Here is a 16,915-nt window from a genome sequence, read left to right as displayed (position 1 = left end):
TGTCAGTCCCTCTTGTTGAGTCTTCATCTCTTTTGCTGACCATCCACCTTTCCAAGCATGGTGTCCTTTTCCAAGAAATAGCTCCTCCTAACAACATGCCCAAAATTCATGGCACAAAGCTTCACCATTCTTGCCTCTGGCTGCACTTTCTCCAACACATATTTGTTCTCTTGGCCATCCATGGGATATTCAGCACTCTTCTCCAACACCACAGCTCAAAGACATCAGTTTTCCTCCTGTCATCCTTATTCAGTGTCCAACTCTCAGATGGATTTAAGAGTATGGCCTGAATCAGATGCTCCTTAGTCTTTAAACTAACATCGTTGCTCCTCAGAACTTTGGAGAGATCCCTGACAGCAGACTTTCACATCGCAACAGGGCTTATCATTTCTTAATTACTGGCACCAAAGGTTTTGATTGTGGATCCCAGTAACATGAAATCATTGCCAGTTTCAATCTTTTCTCCATCAAACATGTTGTTTATCCACCAGTGGTGAGGATTTTTGTCCTCTTGATATATTGAGATTTAATCCATATTGAAGGCTATATGTAGTCTTTGATCTTCTGAAGCCGGCATTTCAAGTCCTTCTCACTTTCAGCAAGCAAGGTTGTATCATCTGCATAATACAAGTTCATGAATCTTCCTCTGATCCTAACACCACATTCCTGTGGAGTCCAGCTTCTTGAATTATTTGCTCAGCATACAGATTGACTAGGTATGGAGAAAGAATACATTCCTAATGCACTCTTTTCTTGATTTTAAAGCAGGCAGTGTTCCCTTTTTTTGTTGGCACAGCAGCTTCTTGGTCTGTATATGAGCATAAATTCATATGCGCATAATTCTTTGTTCTGGGATTCCCATTCTTCTCAGGGTTAACAATCTAGGAGAATTCCAATGTTACCACATCCTCATCAACACCTGTTATTGTTTCATTTTTAGTTCTCTAAATGAGTAATAGAAATAATCTCTATAGTTTTGAATTGCATTTTCCTAAAGATTAATGTAGATTAATCTTTTCATGTGTTTAATGACCATTTGTATTTCTTCTTTGGGGAAATAGTTATCCAAATTCTTTGCTCATCAATATTTTTTCAATTTTCCAGACTTATTTTTTAGAGAAGTTTTAGTTTTACAGAAAAATTGTGCAGAGTTCTCTTCTCCCTTTTTATATTTTTGTTATTAATGTCTTATGTTCTTGTGCTTTTTTAAAAATGGACTTGTCTTTTTATTGTTGAGTTATAAGTTCTTTATATAGTCTAGATTCAAATTCTTATATCATAATATACAAATATTTTCTTCTTTATGTTTTATCTTTTCACTGCCTTAATGGTGTCCCTTGAAGCCCAAACATTTTTAATTGTTTTTAAAAATTTTTTCTTATAATTTTTATTATTTTTTAAAAAATTTTTGTGTATGTGTGTACCGTCAAATCAGATCCAACTGTTACAGGAGGAGATTGCCCCTCCTTCTACAGTGGAGCATCTGTTGGGACATTTTTCATTTTTATGAAGTCTTAATATTTTTCTTTTGTTACTTTTGATGTCATATCTAGAAAAATTTGCCTAATTCCAGGTCAAAATGATTTATACCTATATTTTTATCAAAGAAGTTTTTAGTTCTATAGTTGAAGAACCATTTTGAATTAGTTTTATGTAAAGTATGAGGTAGGTCTTTTTCATGGGGCTATGGGGTTGTCCCAACACCGTTTGTTGAAAAGACTAATTTTTCCCTATTGAGAGGTCTTGGTACCTTTGTCTGAAATCAGTTAGCCATAAATGAGGATTTGATTTCTGGGTTTTCTGTTCTATTCCATTGGATTTTATATCTTGTTTTATGCTATTACCGTTATCTTGACTTCTATAGCTTCATAGTTAATTTCAAAATCAGAATTGAGAGTATTGAGTCCTCCAACTTTATTTCTTTTTTTTAAGATGATTTTGGGTCTTCTAGACCCTTTTTATTTCCATATGAATTTTCATATTTGTCAATTTCTGCTAAAAAGACAGCTGGGATTTTGGTGAACATTGCATTGCATTTGTAGACCAATTTGGTAAGTATTGCCATTTGAATGATATTAAGCCTTTGGATCCATGAATATAAGATCTTCTTCCATTTACTTGGGATGTCTGGATGTTATAAACAGTTAACATAATAGGGTGCTGGTTAGAGGTGTGAATCCAGAAGCACTTTGGAAGAAAGGCTTGATGACCTAATTTCAAAAAATCAGCTATTGGAAAACCTGTGGAGTGTAGTTCTCTAGCAAACAGAATCACCATGGGTCAGAATGGACTAAATGGCAGCTGATAAGGAGACATGATTACTAAGTGCTGTGTAGTATTCTTCGTTGGATCCCGAAACAGAAAAAAAGGATCAAGTACAGCGTTTACTTACTGTGCCAGTGTTGTCTTAGTTTTGGCAGATGTCGCATAGTAATGTACAATTACGTTAACATCAGAAGAAACTGAATGAGGAATAACCAGGAACACTGTTCTATCTTTGGAACTTTTCCCTAAATTAAAACTTTATTCTTTAAGAAAGATCATTCGTAGAAAAAAAACTGATATTTGGATTGGTGAGGGAAAAAACTTTTAGTCATAGTATTGTACCAATATTAAAACCTTACTTTTGTACTTTAGTTATGTAAGAACTTGAGTGGCAGGTATAAAGGAATTCTCTGTCCTATTGTTATGGCAGAAAAATGTGAGATTCTAAACGTTCAGCCAATATTTAGGGGTCAACAAAGTTTCTTATTAAGTGGATGGATCAAGAATGTCAGCTAATGCTCTAATTATTCAGACCCTGAGGGGAAGCAAAGATCAGGTTTATATACAGAAATTGGGCATGGGAGTTACACAGTTTGTTGTGGCTGGCTTTTAAGATTTCTTCACATTCAGGAGTTGTTATTGTTTCTGACTTCTCATGGGTATCCAGGTGCCAGGCCAGGTACAGGATTAGTCAGGGAGTGGTAACCAAGCTGGGTCAGCATGTACTAGAGAACATGAAGCTTAACAACATGTGTTATTGGCACAATTATTGATGCTTAATTAGAGCAAAACGGTTTCTCTGATGTTAAATATAAAATGCCTTCTCTAATGTTTAACATATAAGCTGCTACTACATTTACTCCTCCTGCTTATACACAAACTATTGAGTGAACGTCAGGGTCTTTAGTTGCTAGGGGCTCATAATACTGAGATAAGAACACAAGGTTACGGTTGGAATCCACCAGATGCTCTGCTGGAAAAGGAGGGACAATCTCCTCCTGTACCAGTCAGATCTGATACGACGGTATACACACAAAAGAATAAAATAATTTTTTTTTAAAAAAAAGAACACAAGGTTAACAGTGAGATTCTAGTGAGTAAAGAAGCTAACCAGGGATTCCAACTAAACATTTTCTGATGCTAACACTGTCTGGATTTCCATTCTGTCAGTCAGGCTTTGAAGGTTATTTTTTTTTTACTTTTTGCAGAACATTAATAATAACTTTTGACTGATTAGCATAGAAGCAACAGGTTTCTCTTACAGTAGCACACATCACCCCTGGGAGAGAAACAGGAGATGTAAACTTTGCTGGTCCTGGAGTATAACTTTAGGTAAGGATTTAACTTGGCCATGCAGAAGGGAAACAGCATACTGAAGGCTGTCAAGATACTTACATGTTTCTTTTGACTAGTTTTTTAGTGAGGAGCTGCTGCTCTGGCAATACTGAGACCTGAAAGAATAGGTATTACAGGGAAGTGTGTTTGGTAACATGGAACCCTGGCAGAGTAATACATTTTAGCTCCTCTTGGCCACTTTAAACATACATTTGAGGGAGAACTTGGACAAAGACACATAGGATAGGCTTAGTTACTAGTGACCTTTGGAAAATATTTTGTGAAGTTGTACAAGTTAGCCAAGATCTATTAGGAGCAAAACAGATTAGGGAAGAATCAAGAATGACAGTTTTCATCCGTACTTACTTATAGATTGTAGAGTGGTCTAGCACCCAGGCAAAGCCTGCAATCAGAAGGAAGTCCTGGATGGGTCATGTTGAAGAACCAGTGTATTGCAGAGACTATGGAGAGCAGAGTGGGTGGAGGACTGCAGCCAGTGGCTGGTGATGAGGGAAAGGAGGAACGCTGAGTAGAGCAGGGTGCTTGTTGAAGAAAGGATCTTCCAACTCAGCTAATGGTCCGATAGGTTTTACAACTGTCTCTGCATGGTGTAGTTGACATTGAATGGCGAACGTTAGTTGGAGTGCTGTCCATTATGGGTTAACAGTTTGCTTTGGTGACTTGGGTGCTGCTTTTCTTCATGAGAAATGAATTCACAGGTCTTGGAATTTTGACTACAGTGGGAGTAGTCAGGATAACTTGTTGGTCGGCTTCATATAGGCTGCAAAGCTTTCTTTACATTTTAACCAGAACTGAGTTTTCCAGCTGAAAAGTTTCACAAGAGGTAGTTTCTTAGAAATAGAAGCCGCCTAGCTCTAGATCAGTGGGGAAATCGGGCAAAATAAATACTTTCATTATTATACAAATTAGAAAATACTTACTGGTCTTTCAGTGTGATAGGAAGGGCAGGCTAAATATTTTGTGAGCAAGAATCTAATAACTGACAGGCTTGAGTGCACACATACAATACTGAGGAAATTTCACATCATTTCTTCTTCCCAATTTTTGTGCTCCTGTCAGCATTGAAACAGTAATGTTAACATTATTTATTAATTGCAAAGTGAATCTGAAACCTCGGTTAACATTTACTTGACAAATCTGTCTGGGCTTCTTGGCATAATTTTACTAGGGTGATTTTAAGGGTTCTCTTTATTCTTTCTGCTTGTCCTGAACTCTGAGACTTGTAGGCTGTATGCCATTTTCAGGTGACACCTAAAGTTTTGGAGAGAGCTTGAGAGATTTTAGACACAAAAGCTGGGCCACTGTCTGAGACAATTGACAGTGGCCAACCAGGGCACTGTTTCCTGTAAAGAAGTTTTACAACTTCTTTAGCCTCTTGGTGCATGTGGAAGAGCTTCAACTCCCCAAAAAGGTGCATATAGCTACAAGAAGTTATTTATAAACTTCTTGTAAGGGCTTGAATTTAGTAAAATTTACTTCTACAAGTCTTGAATCTGGGAGGTCTCACCATCCTTTGGCTAAGGTAGGTCTTTTTCTTGTTTTGTAAAGTTTTTTTTCAGCTTCTGAATATTCAGGGTTTTTTGGCAGGGGAGGGGCAGAAGGGATTGGGGTGGTCTGTATGGGTTCAGCACTGAGAGCAGCTGCCTGGCTGAGGTGTCTGCCAGTCAGTTCCTTTTACCACGGGTTCATGTCCCCGGCAGTGGATTATTGCCACTTTTAACGCAGCCGTAGAGAGACAAACAGAAAACACAAACCAGAAACCTGGGTAAACCAGACTAGAAACCAGAGACTAACTGACTACTCACATCCTAGTTATGGCCAGTAGTCAGTCAGTCTGCATCTAAACTTATTTGACAGGATCCAGAATTATAGACCGTTAACAGAAACCAAAATTACAGAGTCTGACTCACCAGAGGTTTGTTGATCCTGAGAAAGAGTACCCAGAGGCATCTCAGCTCCAGCTGCCAGTGTTTCAGACAAGAGAGGCCTTGGAATGAACATCTCTGGTGTCCTCCTCCTTCTCTGGAAGCTGCTCTGGGGCCAAGTGAGTCTCAGTTGCTTGGTGCAGAGACTAAAAATGAGCTGAGGATCCCACTGGGGCCACCAAATGTTATGGTAGAAAATGTGGGCTTCTAAACAGCCAAAATTTTGGAGTCAGGAAAGTTTCTTTATTAAGCATGCTGGTTAAGAATGTCAGTTAATGCTGGAACTGTTCAGACCCTGAGAGGAACAGAGGTTGGGCATGGGATTACAGAGATTGCTGTGGTTGGCAGTTGAGATTTCTTCACATTCAGGAAGTTGTTATTGTTTGTGACTTCTCATGGGTGTCCAGGTCCGAGGCCAGGTACAGGATATAGTCAGGGAGTGGTAACCAAGCTGGGTCAGCATGTGCTAGAGAACATGAAGCTTACAAACACGTGTTATTGCTAAAATTATTGATGCTTAATTAGAGCAAAATGGTTTTTCTAATGCTAACATATAAAAGGTCTTCTCTAGTGCTTAAAATGTAAGCTACTACTACTACACTATGTTTGGAGCTTTTCTTTAAATATAAAATTATTCCAAAATTAAAAGTTCTTTTGTTTTTAAAAGATACTAACAGATTTCTAGGACATAATAAAGGAAAAGAAAAACAATAAAGATTAAACAACTGCTACATCTAGTTACTAGAAATGAAAATACTGCTAAATACCTGGCAGTGTACAAACTATAGTCCCCTATAACAAATCATTATCATAGTGTAAAACATAGAGGGATGTTAACTGAAGGGTGGGCAGCTCTAACTCACAGGAGGCTCTGCAGGAGCAAGATGAGCAGTCTGTTCCCATAAAGATTTAGAAACTGGAGAAACTGTGGGAGGGTCCCCATGAGTTAGAGTCAACGGGATCAATGGGTTTTGGGTTTTAGTTTTAAGTATCAGTTATACTGAGGTAGATAAACCATATTGTAGGTTGCATTTCCGAAACTTTTCTTCTCAGTGGATAATCAGTAAAAATTTCAATTGGAAATTAGCTTGAAGCATTGATGAGAATGTGGACATTCTTAAGACAGTCATCTTATTGTGCACTTCACAAGTGGTTAATCAGTAGATTACATAAAATATGATGGGAAAATAATGGGACCACATGTTGAGGTCAGGGGGAAAGCAATGCTAACAACTTATTGCGAAACTGCAAGCAGATTGTAGTTGTTATTGTTATTTGCCATCAAGTCACCTGTGACCCATAGCGACTCTTTGTACAGCAACTCTAAAGGTTTTAAGGTACAGTTTGAAAATGATGGGTGTCATCTTTACAATCACTTTCTATACTATTTTAAGTCATGTTAGATCTTTTTTGGTGTGAGAATATTCTCTTACTGATGAGTTTATTACCATTTCTAGGGTCTGTGGAAATGGAACCAAATTCTCTGAGGACTAAAGTCCCAGCTTTCTTATCTGACTTGGGGAAGGCCACATTAAGAGGTATCAGAAAGTGTCCTCACTGTGGCACGTACAACGGAACCCGCGGACTGAGCTGTAAGAACAAGACGTGTGGAACCATCTTCCGCTATGGAGCTCGGAAACAGCCTAGTGCTGAAGCTGTCAAAATCATCACAGGCTCTGAGCTGCAGGTCTACTCAGTACGGCAGAGGGACCGGGGACCAGATTATCGATGCTTTGTGGAACTAGGTGTTTCAGAGACAACAATCCAGACGGTAGATGGGACAGTCATCACTCAGCTGAGCTCTGGACGGTGTTATGTCCCCTCATGCCTGAAAGCTGCCAACCAAGGTGTTGTGGAAAACCAGTGCCAGCACATTAAGCTTGCAGGGAGCTGCCAGGCTGAGGCCACCCCTCTCACCCTAAAAAGTTCTGTACTGAATGCAATGCAGGCCTCCCCGGAAACCAAACAGACCATCTGGCAACTGGCTACAGAACCCACAGGCCCATTGGTACAAAGGATTACAAAAAATATTTTGGTGGTGAAATGCAAGGCAAGCCAGAAGCACAGTTTGGGCTATTTGCATGCATCCTTTGTGCAGAAAATTGGTGCCAAAAGCTTACCTGAACGCCGCTTCTTTTGCTCCTGCCAGACTCTGAAATCACACAAGTCAAACGCCTCCAAGGATGAGATTACCCAGAGGTGCATTCATTTCTTTGCTTGCATCTGTGCCTTTGCCAGTGATGAGGCATTGACTCAGGAATTCTCAGAGTTCCTCAATTTTGATTCCAGCGGTAGGTGGTATCGTTAACACAGTTCTTAGGGTTGTTTTCTGGTGGGTTTTTTTTTTCCTTTTCCCTTTTATTTTTTTTTAATATTTATGACAAAGTTCCTCTGATAGAATTTGGAAATTGTCCTAGAAATCCTCAGAAGCAGTTGCTAAGTAAGCATTGTGAAAAGTATTTCTTCTTCTTGTCCCAGCCAGCACACTTGCATAAAAGGTTGGTTGATTGACATGAATGATCAAGAGACTTCAGTGCTTTCATGATGACAATCTAGCAAATCTATACTTTAAATTTTTACTCTTCCACAGATATCCTATGTTACTAAAGACAAAGGACAGCTCTCAAATCTATTTTACTCTATCTTGTTTGCTTGTTTCTTTGAAGATGTGGAAAACTAAGAGCAGCTTGCTAAAAAGAGAATCTTTCCAAGTTTCTGTATCAAGTCTTTTGTTGTTGATATATTTTACTGGGACATGTTTTTCTGTTTATTTCATGATATTTACTTGGTATTAGCTCCCAGCTTTTTTTGTTACATTTCTCTGTATAGCTTTCTGTCAAGTCAGTGAAAACAAACAAGTGCATATGTTTTGGGGAGTTCTTAGGAAGAACTTACTAGTAATAAAAAAAGTGCAACTTATTCTAGAAATAAGTTGTCAATTCATATTTGTTTTGGTATTTGGATTGTGATAAATTAATTTTTCTTTAAGTAAGAACATACTCTCAGACCTTATTAGTAATTCAGAAATCTCTTATTTTCTAGGTCTTAAAGAGATTATTGTGCCCCAATTAGGTTGCCACTCAGAGTCAACAGTATCAGCTGCCTCTAAACCAAAGAGGAAGAAAAAGGAAGAAATACCTGGTGAGGAGCTCTTTGTCAATGGTCTTTTCAGATGAGGGTGGGGTTGGAGGCAGGAGCAGAGAGAGAGGGCATGTTTCTTTTTTTAACTGTTTTTAATTCAATCATTTGTATATATTTTGTTGGTAACATTAATTACAACTGATCAATGCCATTTATTTCATTTCATCAAATCCCCACTGTCCTTTGCCTTTCCAGTCACCCTGCCCATCCATCTAATTTCTGTTCTTCTCTCCCACCTGTCAGTCCTCCATGATTGTTTCAGTGTGTAAACCTTTCCTTAGCTCCCCCCAATCAATTAAGCATATCTTGTTCCATATTGTTAATTATAATATACACAAGTATCTTTTCGTCCATCCATTCCACGTTGTCTTTCCCTTCATTCATTTATTCCAGTAGAGTGTTTATTGTCTATCCATTAATTTTCTAATCTCTCCTCCCCCAGACTATGCTAGATTGATTCTCTCCCTATGCAGATCTTTCTCTCCGTCTTTTGTTGGTTTTATTTTATAATAGCTGTTTTGTACACTACTTCTCCCTTTGTGACTGACTTATTTCATTCAACATGATTTCCTCTTGACTTGTCCATGTTATATAGTGTTTCACAAGTTATTTGTTTTTTAATGCCATACAATACACCACTTTGTGAATGTACGACAGTTTCTCTGTCCATTCATTTGTTGATGGACAGTTGGCTGTTTCAATCTCTTTGTTGTTGTGAATAATGCCACAGTAAACATGAGTGTGCATGAATCTCTTCGTATTGCATAAATCTGTTCATATTGCAGCTCTACAGTGTATTCCCAGTAGTAGGGTGTTATTGTTGTTAAGTCCCTGTGAATGAAAGACTTGAACACTTGTGTAACTTCCATTGTTTCTCTAAGTTCATAGAGTTTCCAGAGGCAAGCTATTTTGGAAGTGGATACCAATCCTGCTTCTAAGTCTGTTAGCAGGATCAAATGGTATTTCTGTTTTCAACTTTTTTAAACAAATGCCAAACTGTCTTCCATAGCGGTTGCACCATTTTTACATTCTTGCAAACAGTACATAAAAGTTCCACATCCTTACCAGCACTTGTTTGCGCTGCCATTGGACTTTGCTACTATTGCTGGGATGAGATGCTGGGATCTTGTTGTTGTTTGAATTTGTATCTCCAATAGCTGGTGATCTTGAGTTTGCTGGCCATCTGAATGTCTTCAGACCTTTGGTAAGTGGGTAGTTTGTCTTTTTCCTATTGATGTGCTGGAGTTTTCTATGAGTTTTAGATAATGAATCTGTTATCAGATAGGCCATTGTCAATTTCCCCCCCCCCCAAGTCTGTAGTCTCCTTTTTAACCCTTTTAGAGAAATTTTTTGGTGCACACAAAAATTTAATTTTTAGAAGGGCCCATTCAGTCTCTTGATTTGTACAGTTTTGGCAATGGTTGATAGCTTATTTATGCCATAGATTGTTGTTGTTTTGCATCATTGAACTGGAACCGATTCATAGCTGACCTTCCAGTGTTTTCAAAGGCAATAAATCACAGGAGAAGAGAGTGCCCATATTCTGCAGAGCAGCTGGTGGATGCGAACCATGTGCCTTTGAGTTGGCAGTACACCTCCTTACCACTAGATTAAAGTTCCTGAACTTACACTGTTTGGACCTTTTACATTCCCACCAGCAGTCAGTGAGAGTTCCAAACCCTTGATGTCCTTGCCAACATTTGTTGTTTGATGTCATGTAGAACTTTGCTATTATTACTGGGGTGAGATGATATCTCATTGTTGTTTTGATTTGCATCTTATAGCTAGTCCAGCTTCTTGAATGATTTGCTCTGCATATTGATTGAATAGGTGGAGAGAAGATTGAAGTGGTTAACGATTTCATCTTGCTGATGTCCACAGTCAATACCCTTGGCAACAGCAGTCAAAAAATAAAATAAATATGTTACATGGGAGAAGTCTTTGGTCCGGATCTTTTCCAAAGTTCTAATGAGCGGCAGTGTCAATCTGAGAACTAAACTGTGCCTGATTCAAGTCATGGTCTTTTCAGTTGCTTCCTATACATCTGAAAGCTGGACAATGACTAGGGATAACAGTAGAGGAATTGATGCCTTTGAGTTATGGAGAAGAGTACTGAATATCCCAAGGATTGCTCAAAGAACACACAATATGTCTTGGAGAAGATGCAGCTAGGATGCTCCTTAGAAGAAGGATGATGAAACTGCCTCATATAATGTGAGCATGTTGCTGGGAGAGGCCAGTACCTATTGAAGGACGTCATGCTTGGATGAGTAAGCAAAAGAAGACCTTCAATGAACTGGACTGACACAACAGGCTCAAGTATAGCAGGGATAATGAGGGTAGGGCAGGGCTCAAGTCCGCTAGCATAGAGTCACTGTGAATCATGGTCAACTCAACAGCACCTAACAACAACAGCAGCAATAGCTAGTGATGTTGAGCATTTCCCCATGTGTTTCTGACTGTCTTTTTTGGTGCAGAGTTTTTTCATATTATCTGCCCATTTTGTAATTGAGTGGTTTGTCTTTTTCTTGTTAAATTGTTAGAGCTCTTTGTAAATTTCAGATGTGAATCTCTTATTAGAAATGTCATTGCCAATTATTTTTCCCTACTCTGTCTCTTTTTTCTCTTTTGGAGAAGTTTTTGTTTTTTCAAATGACTAGAACAGTACCAAGAGTGTTGATTGTGGAGCCAAGCAAACTAAAGCTGTTAACAATCTCAGTCTTTTCACCACCTGTCATGATGCTATTAATCAGCCCAGTGGTGAGAATTTTTGTTTTCTTGATGTTGAGCTTCAATCCGTATTGAAGGCTGCAGTACTTGACCTTCTGCAGCAAAGACTTCAGGTCCTTCTCAGTCTCAACAAGCAGGGTTGTATCATCTGCATAATTCAGATTGTTGATAAATCTTCCTCCAATCCTGATGCCACACTTCTCCTCATAAAGCCCAGTCTCCCAGATAATCTGTTCTGCATATAGACTGAAAAGGTATGGAGATAGGACACATTTCTGGTGTACACCCTTCCCAATTTAGAACCATACAGTAAGTGTTTCCTTGCTCTGTTCTGACTATAGGTTTTGCATAAGCACAATCAACTATTGTGAGATTCCTATTCCTTTCAGTGGCAGCCACAGTTTGTTGTGATCCACACAGTCAAATGCCTTTCTACAGTCAACACTTTTGGTACCAGCAGCCAGGAAATTGAAAGACAAATTGCACTGGGAAGGTCTGCTGCCAGAGACCTCTCCAAAGTACTGAAGAGCAACTGTGTCAGTCTGGAAACTAAGGTGCACCTCATTCAGGCCATAGTCTTTGCAGTTACTTGCTATGCACCAGAAAGCTGGACAGTATGATAGAAGGAGAATTAAGCCCTTTGAGCTGTGGTGCTGGAGAAGAGTATTGAAGATACTACGGACTGCTAGGAGAATAAACAGGTTCATCCTAGAGAGGGTGAGACGAGGCTGCTTCTTGGAGTCAAGGATTCTGAAGCTTTGTCTGACATACTTTGGACATGTTGCAAGGAGGGATCAGTCCTTGGAGAGGGATGTCATGCTTGGGAGGGTGGAGGGACAGCACAGGAGAGGAAGACCATCTCAGAGATGGCTTGATTCAGTGACTGGGGTAATGAGGGCAGGTGTGTCAGAGACAAGATTGGCACAGGATCGAGCAGGGTTTAGGGCTGTTGTACATGAGGGTGCCTTGAATTACAGGCATCTCTACAGCACACAACAACAGTAAGAACAGTACAGGTTTTGTGTGACTCTACTTTTACAGTTACCTTACTGCATCATCAGTGTCAGAAATCTGTTCTTTCAGGTGACTCCACTGCTTTGAGTTTAGCGAAATAGCTTTTCTTCTTGGTTTCATTTCACCTTCTTGATTCGTCTGGTGTTCTCCTATATGTTAGGACTTTCCCTTTAAATACTTGAACACTGACATGTCTCATTTTCCAATATAGAATGTTATCATTTCTGCTGCTGCTCTGCTTGGATGATTAACAGGGCCTGGGAGGTTTCACCTGTCCTTTGCTTCTTTACAGGCTTTTCTGGGGCAACTTACTTTTTTCTCTTTAACTTTTTGTCGATTTCACTGTCAGGATCACTGCCAGATATGCTTGAAGAAAAAAATTCCTTTGATTTAGGCTTTGCTTTGTTCCTTATATTACAGCTCTTCCTCCTCCTATGTGTTTCTATACTTGAGGGCTCAGCCTCAGTTGTCCTATCTGCTAGTCTAAGTTTTCTCTGTTGTACATAGGGTTTTCAAAGGCCTGCTATTTCAGAAGTGGATGGCCAGTTATTCTTCCTAGTCTGTCCCAGTTTGAATGCTCAGATTTAGAACATTATCAGACAAGCATTTTACCAGAAAGAGCAGATAAAAGATCTTTCCCAATTGTAGAAATAACCAATAGATTCAGTGGTGTCCCCTCCCTTGGCAGCTATTTCTTGACCCACCCCTTTACCTGCTCCACCAGTATAGTGTAATGATAATAATAATAATAATAATGTGTAAAATGGTGCAACCACTATGGAAGGCCGTGTGGTGCTTTCTCAAAAAGTTGCAAATAGAAATACCATTTGACCCAGCAATTCCACTACTGGGAATTTACCCTAAAGAGACTATAACCACCACTCAAGCAGATATATGCACACCCATGTTTATTACATCTTTGTTCATAATAGCAAAGAGCTGGAAACAACCCAAGTGCCCATCAACAAACGAATGGATAGAGAAACCCTGGTATATTCACACAATGGAATACTATGTAGCATTGAAAAACAAGGAACTCATGAAATATTACACAAAATGGGTGCAGACATTATGCTGAGTGAAATATCTCAGTCACAAAAGGACAAATACTGTATGCTGCCACTGTTTTAAAACAGGATTGACATCAGGGTTGAGGGAAGACAGAGAAGTTGGAGATGAATGACGTATACTGCACTGAAACAGATGAGAGAGAACTGTTTAAAAAGGATATATGATTGGGTATTATTGTCATGACAGGAGTCCAGAATGAAGGCTGCACAGTAGAGTGGATTCAGGGGGAGGGATTGTATAACAATGAAAGAGTTTTACTTTTCAAGAAGAAGAGTTAATTGAGGGGATTGGGGTGGACAGGGAGAAAACTGCAACAATGAATGAATGGAAACCCTAAGTCTTTGTAAACTTTCATTAAAATTAATGAAATAAAAATTTAAAAAACCCCGAAACAAATAATTCCTAATAAAAAAAAAATTTTAACAATTCCTTCCTTCATTTGTTCCAATGCAGCGCTCATTATTTATCCTCTCTTAATTTCCCCCCATTCACGTGTCAGTCCTGTTTTATAACAGTGGTGTTATACAGTATTTGTCCTTTTGTGATTAAGATACTTCACTCGGCATAATGTCTTCCAGGATAACCCATGTTGTGCAATATTTTATGAGTTCCTTGTTTTTCAGTGCTATGTAGTAGTCCATTGTGTGACTATGCCATATTAATATAATTTTTAATCTCTCCTATTACCTATCAGCAGCAAATTCAGTAGAGAACACTGATGGCCTGGTGGTAAGGAGCTGCACTGCCATCCCAAAGGCAAGTGATTCACATTCACCAGCTGCTCTGCAAGAGAAAGATGGGCAGTCTCCTCCCATATAATTTACTGCCTCTGAAAAACCACAGGAGGGTCAGCCAGGAGTCAGTTGTGATTAGATGGTACATAACAATGTTACTAGTAGTGATCAAGTAAAGTGTTATTTTGCTTCCAAGTTGTTGTTGTTGTTTGTTGTTATGTGTCATCGAGTCGCCTGCGACTCATAGCGACCCTATGTACAACAGCCCTAAACCCTGCCCTGTCCTGTGCCAATCTCACTGCCTCTGACACACCCATCCCGATTACCCCAGTCACTGAATCAATCCACCTCATAGAGGGTCTTCCCCTCCTGTGCCATCCCTCCACCCTCCCAAGCATGATGTCCCTCTCCAAGGACCTGTCCCTTCTTACAACATGTCCAAAGTATGTCAGACGAAGCCCCAGAATCCTTGCTTCCAAGGAGCAGCCTGGTTTAACCCTCTCCAGGATGGTTTTTTCCCTTTTATCCTATTGTTGAGGACTAATTTTATAGAATTGTGGTCTGAGAATATACTTTATATTGTTTTGATGGTCTTTTAATTTATAAAAGCTTGCTTTGTGAGCTAACATATGGTCTATTCTGGAGAATGTTCCATGTTCCCCAGAGAAGAAAACATTGAACTCTTGTTGAGTAGAATCTTCTCTATATGTTTATCCGGTCAAGGTGGTTAATTGTATAGTTCTTCTGCATCTGTATTGAGTTTCTTTCTTGCTGTTCTGTCCTTTTTCAAAAGTGGTGTATTGAAGCCTTCTACTGCCATTGTACTATTATCTTTCTTTCTTCCGATCATTAAAGTTTTTCTTGAATATTTTATAACTCTGTCATTTGATGCTAAGATGTTAACGATGGTTATATCCTCTTGTTCAGTTGACATTAACCATTATGTCATATCCTTCCTTGTTTCTTATTCTGGTTTTTACCTGGAGGTCTGTTTTATCAGGGATTAATATTACTGCTCTTGCTTTCTTTTTGTTGCCATCTGCTTGTGTATTCCACCCCCCTTTAATTTTTACTGTGTCTTTATCTTTGTGTTTCAGATATGTCTTGTAGCCAACATATTGATGGGTCTTGTTCTCTTAACTGTTTTACTACTCTTTTTCCCTTTACTGGTTCGTTTAATCTGTTTGCATTTAATGTAATTGTTGATGTTGTTATTGTTATGTGCCACCGAGTCATCTGTAGTTCATAGCGACCCTATGTACATTAGCTCTGAAATCTGCCCTGTGCTGAGACAATCTCATCGTCTCCAACAGACTTAATCTCATTTTTCCAATCACTGAGTCAATCCATCTCATCCAGGGTCTTCCTCTCCTGCATTGTCCCTCCACCCTTCCATGCATGATGTCCCTCTCCAAGAACTGGTCCCTCTTAGGCACATGCCCAAAGTATATGAAATCAAGACTCAAAATCCTTGCCTCCTGGGAGCAGTGTGGTTTCACCCTGTCCAGGACAGACTTGTTTGTTCTGCTGACAGTTCACAGTATGTTCACCACTCTTCTCCAGCACCAGAACTCAAAGGAATTGATGTTTCCTGTGCCATCCTTAGTCATTGTCCAGCTCTTAGATCCATAGCAAATGATTGCAAAGAGCATGGCCTGGATCAGGTCAGGTGCACCGTAGTCTCCAGACTGACATCATGAAATGGGAACATGTATGGATCTCTTCCAGTCAGTTGGCCAGGCAGTTCCAAATTTGTTGTCATAGACTAATGACCACATCAAAGGCTGCATCTGTTTATTAGAACACCTCAATTGGTATCCATCAGTTCCTGGGGCCTTATTTTTTGTCAGTGCCTTTAGTATACTTCATCACGGTTGGTTCTTGATTATATGTGACTTCCTAAAATAGTTCAGTGTCCACCAATTCTTTTTAATACAGTGATTCTTTGTATCCTTTCGTCTTCTTTGATACTCTAGCCATCATTCAAGATTTTGCTTATAGAATCCTTCAGTATTGCAATCCGAGTCTAGACTTTGTTCTTAAATTCTTTCACCTTGAGACATGTCAAAAGTGTTCTTTTTTTTTCTGTTTTCTAACTCCTGCTCTTTGCACATTTCTTTGTACTCCGCTTTGTCTTCTTGAGCTGCTCTTTGAAATCTTCTGTTTATCTCTCTAGCTTTAGCATTTTTAATCTTTGTTGTGACAGCTTTTCATCCTAGTGCAAAGTTTCAGAGTGTCTTCTAGCATCTGTTTTGTTCTTTTCTTTCTTCTTTCTTAGTGGCCTTTTGCTATCTTCATGAATGATGTCCTTGATGTCATTTCACAACTCATTTGGTCTTCAGTCATTAGTGTTCAGTACATTCTTGAGATAGTTTTTAAATTTCATTTAGATGAACTCAAGGTCCAGTTTTGTTCTTGTGGACTTGTTTTTATTTTCTTCACTTTCAGTTTGATTTTGCATGTCCGTCTTTCCGCATTCTCATAGAATGGCCTTGACTGCTCGTATTGAGCTTTTCCACTGTCTTTTCCCACAGAAGTTGTCAGTAGGATTATTCTGTAGTCTAGCTGGTGGGGTCGATGTGTACAGTCATCACGTAAAGCACTTTTTTTTCCTTCTAAGCACATTCCTCAAATTTTACCCTGAGAGGAGGGTAGAGAGAATAGTGCAACAATGAATGA

At 39.1% G+C, this 16,915-nt stretch overlaps 1 protein-coding gene and 1 pseudogene across 1 annotated transcript in view; one reads left to right on the top strand and one right to left on the bottom strand.

Annotated features, from left to right (window-relative positions):
• The first annotated feature begins 7,007 nt into the window (after positions 1–7,007).
• LOC102846589 (uncharacterized protein C2orf42 homolog) overlaps positions 7,008–16,915 on the top strand; it is a 60,416-nt gene continuing 50,508 nt past the window's right edge. The window contains exons 1-2 of the mRNA XM_006882303.1: positions 7,008–7,837; positions 8,589–8,687. Coding sequence (XP_006882365.1) covers positions 7,015–7,837; positions 8,589–8,687 — 922 coding nt within the window. The 5' untranslated portion in view covers positions 7,008–7,014. The remainder of the gene's footprint in view (positions 7,838–8,588; positions 8,688–16,915) is intronic.
• LOC102854208 overlaps positions 12,459–16,915 on the bottom strand; it is an 8,135-nt pseudogene continuing 3,678 nt past the window's right edge.

This window comes from Elephantulus edwardii, unplaced genomic scaffold (assembly GCF_000299155.1).
Source record: "Elephantulus edwardii isolate Elephantulus edwardi_28Jun2011 unplaced genomic scaffold, EleEdw1.0 scaffold00019, whole genome shotgun sequence".
Taxonomy (NCBI): Eukaryota; Metazoa; Chordata; class Mammalia; order Macroscelidea; family Macroscelididae; genus Elephantulus; species Elephantulus edwardii.
The sequence above is the reverse complement of the archived record's forward strand: the minus strand, read 5'-3'. Positions and strand labels throughout refer to the sequence as shown.